The sequence below is a fragment of the Eschscholzia californica genome, unplaced genomic scaffold (assembly GCF_041429995.1).
Source record: "Eschscholzia californica isolate CP2 unplaced genomic scaffold, dmEscCali1.0.p SCAF_5, whole genome shotgun sequence".
Lineage (NCBI taxonomy): Eukaryota > Viridiplantae > Streptophyta > Magnoliopsida > Ranunculales > Papaveraceae > Eschscholzia > Eschscholzia californica.
In genome coordinates this window covers 44,377,307-44,384,538 of record NW_028238472.1, presented here as the reverse complement: position 1 = coordinate 44,384,538, position 7,232 = coordinate 44,377,307, and the positions used below count along the sequence as shown (strand labels likewise).

The 7,232-nt window shown below is 38.5% G+C and overlaps 1 protein-coding gene across 1 annotated transcript; it reads right to left on the bottom strand.

Annotated features, from left to right (window-relative positions):
- Nucleotides 1-652: 652 nt before the first annotated feature.
- On the bottom strand, nt 653-6,349 carry IRX3 (Cellulose synthase family protein). The gene is made up of 13 exons (XM_086644841.1): nt 5,965-6,349; nt 5,652-5,847; nt 5,303-5,505; nt 4,827-4,929; nt 4,610-4,733; nt 4,220-4,486; nt 3,720-4,065; nt 2,965-3,228; nt 2,654-2,866; nt 2,350-2,572; nt 2,062-2,261; nt 1,583-1,936; nt 653-1,470 (listed from the first exon to the last, which is right to left on the bottom strand). Exons 1-13 carry the CDS (start codon nt 6,037-6,039, stop codon nt 889-891), a joined length of 3,150 nt encoding a protein of 1,049 aa, XP_086500967.1. The 5' UTR covers nt 6,040-6,349; the 3' UTR covers nt 653-888.
- Nucleotides 6,350-7,232: the final 883 nt, after the last annotated feature.

The window sequence follows — 7,232 nt, the reverse complement described above, 5'->3', positions numbered from 1 at the left end:
TTCAATATCATGGATTTGTACTTCCATGGATCGAACCTGGGGCTTCCGCTGCTGAGTATATGCACTTACTAACCGGCCTACCAGTTGTTGGCTTAAGCAGCTGGTTATTGAATCAAGAACTTTCATAGCATGTCTTCACCAAGAAAAACTCCACATTTTTGTCCTCCATAATGAGAGTGTCCTTTGCATATGTGAGATAATTCTCAATGTTAAAGTATTAATCAACCGCAGAGTTGAGTCCCAGTCTCTCGACACTCTCCGTGGGTATCGGACTTAGCAATCTGACACTCACGGATTGGGGCAATCTGAGGGCTCTTGGACTGGGTTTAATCCGTGTTGTTCAAGCCCAACACGGAGTAGCCCAGTCCGAGTGTCCACAGACTGTCCCAGTCCGTGGGGCACGAAGAGAGGAGGCACAACACACCCTTGAAAATACATAGTTGGAGAACTACTTCTTAGTTCATTCAGTTTAAGTTCATTATATTTCATTCAGAGGATTGGGCTTCATTCAATTAAGATAGTCAATGATAAACCAATATCTTCCAGTTTCGGGGACGGATCATGGATGCAAGCTTCAAACACTTGAAGTTAGAATTTGTATCAACTAGGGGGGAGGGGAAAAGATCTGTTAATTGATGCATAGAGTATCATATCTCACTAACTCTTAATGAGCATTATATGTCAATCATTCTTCTAACACATTACATTTCAGTTGTAGTAAAAATTTAAAAATACAACACAATGCAGCATATTACATCACACAAAAACTTTTTCTTCACTCTCTAGTTTATTCTTCATGTCTGCCACTCAATTTTGTTAATTTACGCTCGTAGCAAGGCATCCAAATGTGATCGAACCACATGAATAAGATGTGAAAACCTAAATAGCTCAACAATTGATCCCACATTGTTTAACATCAGGACCTTTGGTCTTTACTATAAAGGGGTCGATTCGAACCCAAAGCAAAGAGAAGATAGAAGCCAATAGAACTGACCAAATAACTACAATGGTTGGTGTTCGGTTCTGTCGTCCCATAAGACCCTTGAGGAACGGGTAAAGGTGAACGATAACCCAAAATGCAAAGAAAAGCTTTCCGAATAGGGGACCCCATGACTGATACCCATTACTTATAGCATCTGATATTCCGGCTACTACTCCGACTAGATTAATAATCAAAAGAGTAGTAGGAGGGATTAAAAGAGTAGTCCATTTAAAGGCATAAAGTTCTGCAAAATCTCCATCTTCGGAGGCCTTCGATGTAACAGTGAAGTTGGTGTCAATACCAGCCAAGACCTTAAGTAGACCTTGAACCACGGCGAAGAAATGAGCTGAAACACCACCAATGACCCAAAATTGTTCATTTCTCCACCACTCTTCAATGCTCACTCCACTCCATCTCAATTCTAGTATCCCTGTCGCGAAGATCGATATAAACAACGCAATGAAGAAGAGACTCGCAAACGTACTTATCTGTATCATTAGCAGTAGCAAGAGGTAATTTCAAACTTGTTAGGATTGAAAAAATTACTAAATATATTTGGAAAATGACATATGACAAAAACGACAATAATGTTGTTTTTACCGTTGGCATGATGAATTTTCCTGTGAGCAAACAAATAGCAGGGAGTGTGCAGTAGGCAAGTAGAGCTAAGGAAGTGAATGGGTAGACAGTAGTGTTAATATAAGCGAAACGTTCGAGCCATTTTAGGTGTCCTTTCTTGTATCCATATAAGAGTGGACTATGACGACTGAAGAAGATCTCAACAGAACCAAGAGCCCATCGAAGAACTTGATTGAGACGGTCTGATAGATTTATGGGTGCCGATCCTTTAAATGCAGGTATTTTTGGCATACAATATATTGATCTCCAACCTCGGCAATGCATCTTGAAACCTGTTAGGATATCTTCTGTAATAGACCCGTAAATCCAGCCCAACTGCACATTCAAAAACCGAAGGTCGGATATATGTTTAAATATGTCATATGCTAATTTTAGTGAATTTTAGTCTCTCTAATCAGCCTTGAGTGATTTCTCATTCTTTTCAGTTGTTAATTAGTTACCTCTAAACCCCACTCAGTTTTATCTTCATAGCCACAACTAATTACATGAATTGCTTCTTTAAGTAAAGCTGCTGGACTTGAAGAAGGAGGAACTCCACCATATTCCATCAATGTCGAAGTTACGAAAGTTGCGGATTGTCCAAATTTTTTCTCAAAATTCATTTGAGACATCAATAGTTGTTTATCGTCGTCATTAAACTCTGATTCAAGAAACGAAAGCTTAGTTCGAATCTCAGATTCAATGAAAACAATAAGATTTAGTATAGAGATCTTAAATTGATATAGAACCTTGAATATTAGCACCCGATCCTTCTTCCAGAATAGCTTCACTTTTTCCATGTTTTCTAGACTTCTTACGACTTCCGAAACATGGGCAACAATCACAACTTACCATCTTTGGACGTTTAGGACCTTTAGGAGGTTCGTAACCGTATAGAGCTTGTCTTCTAAAGACACACCCGGTACCCACATATACGGGACCTTGAATTCCATCTAGTCCTTTCATGTTTATCTGAAAATCAGAGTAATACATCAATACTTATTTACCTAGTTGAGTTTATAATATGAATACGTAGTAATCCATGACACTCACATCGAAGAACACAGTGTTCCTGTTGGCGTATCTATCGTTCCTATCAATGCCATCAAACCTCTGTGGAAACTGAACATAACAAACCTTCCTACCAATTTGAGGGTCCATTAAGAAACACATTGCCTCTCGAACGGCTTTGCTGTTATTAATGTAGTGATCACAGTCCAAGTTCAACATGAAAGGAGCATTAGTAAGCACAGCGGACACTCGAACCTGCAAATAATTCACATCTCGAGTCAAATTTCAGTTTTGAAATTGAAAAGAACAAAACACCACCTTAGTGCAAGTATATGAAGAAGTGAAGAACTTACAAGTGCATTCATGGCACCAGCTTTCTTGTGGTGAGTAAAACCAGGCCTCTTCTCACGAGAAACGTAAACAAGACGAGGGAGTTCATTTCCTTCAGTATCATGACCACCACTGTGACCAAGAAATACTTGTATCATTCCTGGATGATCTTTAGTATTGTTTCCGGGCCATGGTGTTCCATCTTGCATGATCCATCCTTCTAAAGGTACCTTCATGGCTTTGGCAACCAACGCGTTTATCCTAACCTTAAATTCTTCATATTCTCTCTGTTTATAAAGAAAATCAACAAAAAAATTTTAGGTGAATCAGATAGACAACTCAACATAAACCATCCAACACAAACTTGACGGTGTGATAACCCAAGCCTTAGCAGTTATCGGTATTGCCCCTAGACACCTTTGGCCCACGCATGTAGGTATGGGATTTTGTTCTTGGCCAAGGCTTCACAAGCCCACCCAAAAGGCCTCGACACTTACTAAGCTTGACTGTTCACCTATAGCCCAGGCTCCAGACACTCTCGTTAGACAATCATAAATGGCTCATTGAGCTTAACTCTCCTTGAAAACCGACTTATAGGAGAACGGTATGCCCAAGGTTTCTCTGTACAAACTAATGTCCCGGCAATGTGGGCTAATGCTAATAGGTAGGACCTTTTCTCGAATAGGCTTATAGGGCTTGTATATCAAATAGGATTGCCATGAAGTTTGGATTAAGGACTAGTAGAAAAAAAAATTAGTAATGTGAAAAGTTTTTGAACCTTCATTGCTCGTCGTTCCTTGACGAAAGTGGGCTGAACTTTGTCCTTGAGATAGTCAATTTTGAGAGAGAAATACATCTCGGGTGCTCGAGGTTCAATGGAGAACTTCTTACAGAAAGGAACCCATTTTCGAGCAAATTCAGCTGTTTCAGATAATGATTCAAATGAAAGCATGGAAGCTCCATCATCTGAGACATAACATGATATCTTATCGACTGGATAGTCGACTGCTAAGATGGACAGGACTGTGTTTGCTGTAACCAGAGGAGGTTCTTTCAATGGATCCACTGTACTCACAAATATGTCTACTGGAGATAGCATTGATGGCTCCCCTTCCCTCTCATATCTGACCAAAACCACATTTTTAAATTAGTAATAGCATTATTCAATAGTAGTTTGTGATATTAAATATAACGAAATGCCAAGTGTACAAAAGATTTTGACTTAATATGTGACATTTTGACTCAATTAGGTAAAAGCACGATCCAGTTTTAGTATACCTGAGGGAAAGGCGGTCGAGATAGGTTTCTCGGTCGATTGGGTACCATTTTGGGAACTGGTCGAGGATCCACGAGAAAGCAAACCAGATCTCACAAACTATTGAAGCGAGCCAAAGACCAACAGCGTCATGAACCGGGTTTAAGATTCGATAACGTAGAAAAAAGGCGAGAACTACAAGACGGATCACAATGATCATACGATATGGATTGACCTTGCTTGATGCTATTGGTACTTTCCTTGATAAAGGTTGCCTTGCTTCATCATTCCTACATGTTAATAAAGCCCAAAATCAATGAAAAAAACGGGTTTGGGCTTTGGGCTTTGGGCTTTGGGCTTTGGGCTTTAAATGGCCCAATAAAGAAAACAAAGGGTAGTGTTTGGTGACATACAGTGCCATATCTGGATCTACCATGTCATCATCTTGGTCAGGCCCAAGATTTCCTTGTTGGGCTTTCCAGTCATCCATCCTTCCTTTCCACCCTCCATCTCTCTTCTCATCCCATCTTGCACTTCCTGCATTTGGAGATCAAACAATTACAAAGTTTTGTAAAAAGCCAGTTACACAAGAACCGGGTCGGATCTGGCCCAAGTCTTAAACTGTAATACCTGGTTCTGAACCGGGGTAAGGATGTACGCGTTTATGAAGCGAGGACGGTAACATTAATTCACCATGATTATTATAACTTGACATCGGCAACTCGCCACTCACCTACATTTATTTTATTCATATACAAAAACCATTAAAAAAAATCATAATAAAGAAAGGAAGTTTCAAAGGCGCCCCTATAAGTGTTAAAGGCGTCTGATACCCTCTGTGTAACCCTCAAATTTGCCTTGAAAGAAGCGCCTTTAACATTTACTGGGAGTGTTTTTAGAACTTCCCACTAGAGAAACAAGGCATTCTTATGAAAACGGTCAAGTAGAATCGATGTTAGATTAGACAATTTCATTTCTTTTTTAAATTGTCAACGTGCCTCCAGCCCTTGACCTTCAAAGTGGAAGACTAAACCTCTTTCCACTCCAACCAAGGATTGTTGGCGAATAGACAATTTTTATTGTTGCTTTGAAAAATGAATAATTACCGGTCGAGATCTGGCATTAGTAATGACAGGAGGAAACTGAATATTATTCTCGTCGTCTTCAGGACCCCTTCCATAGCTCATCTTTCCATGAAGCATTGCTTCAGCAAGATGTTGTTGTTTATTGTGTTCATCGTCGATATTGAATTCATGCTCGATATCATCAACATCTTCTTCTTCTTCGTCTCCCTCAACTCTTGGACTCCCTATAGATTATTACAAAATCAAACTTAATAAAAAAAAACAAGCACAAATGGAACAAGACAAGTACTACTAGACTTAATTAATAGGTTTTGATTCTGGATAGTTAGAACAGGGAACACAAGTAAAATAAAGTTAGATACTTAATTACCTTTGAGACGTTTATATCGAGTTTTGCATTGAGGACAAAGTTGAGTTCCTTCTCTCCTTTCATACTCATAACAAGGCCGGCAAACAGGGAACCCACACTCATTACAGGCAACAAAGAGATCTCCGTCCGTTGTGATACCGACCTCGTCGCCACATATCTCACAGACTTGACCATCCAATGACTTCATGGGCTTATGCTGCACAAGAATAACAATGTTAATTAATATTGTTAGCACTGAAAGGGTAATTCTCATCTTGATGAATTTCATTCATTTAGATGCTTAATTATCTAGCTAGCTAGGTAAATTAGTTACCTCTTCGTGACCATGGATGACAACAAGTTCATTCCTGTTGTGTGATCCGGCAACTAGGCCGGCACTCGCTTCCATTATCTCTGTTTCTTGACCAACCAATGTGTGTGTGTGAGAGGAGATGGGAGAAGATTAGAGTGAGGAGGGTACGTTCACTAGCTACTTATTCTTCCTCTTTATTATCAATGTATAGAGAGAGAGAGAGAGAGAGAGAGAGAGAGAGAGAGAGAGAGAGAGAGAGAGAGAGAGAGAGAGAGGGGGGGGGGGAGGAGTAAATGTAAATCTCACCACCAAAAAGGGTGGGGGGTCATGTAGATGTAGGGTTGGTTGCAGAGTCTCCATTGCCTTGAGGTTAAGTTACGTCTAATGTTTCAACTACCATGCATTCACCTCATCATTATACTCTCCTTTCTTTTTGTCCATTTAGTTTCCAAATTACCCTTTTGCCCTTAAATGAGGTTTCAAGATATTTGATTTTTAAGATTTTTTGTTAAATTTTTTTTTTTCAAATAATCTAAATTTAGGGTGCCCTCTTGAGAGCATCCTTTGGAGCTCTATTTTGGTATGAAACTCTGTCTTCTCCAAACACAAGATACTATTTATTAGGTTTCAATCTACTAATTTATTATTTTCATTTACAGTTGATTCTTTTTCAGGCCCCAAGTTGTGATTAACTGCCAGTTGCCCCTAATTATATTCTGAAGTTCAATTTAGCTCCTAAATTTTGTCAAGCCCTTCCAATTCTATCCCATGACATTTTTGTAATTATATATTTGTTTGCATTTTATTTTTAGTAATGAAATTTTAGTTATATTAGTTTGTAGTTATATAACAATATCAATTAATTGAAATACAAGTACAATGGGACATAAGTGTCAATTTATAAAACATATCAAGGACTCAAATATGAAATTTTTAGAAACTAAAGGCCAAATAAATATTACAAGAACTCTAATTTAGAGATGTCACTATTTACAAAACTCTAAAATATAGAGTGTCGTTTGGAGGCTGGAAAACTCCATATATGGAGTTCTAAAGCACACTTGGAGTTGCTCTAAGTGTCTTTAAATATCAAACTTTAAATTTTAACATATAGTACCTACTTTTTCCTATTAAATTTAAGAGTGGCATGTATATCAAATCGAGTTATTTTAGAAATCTACATTAGTGACACAAAAGACTTAGAGTGTCTTTACTTTGTTCCTTAAAGCATCAAAAAACTCTAAAGGATCTTTCCTAAGTGGGGGTTATTAGTTGGGAACTTTTATAAG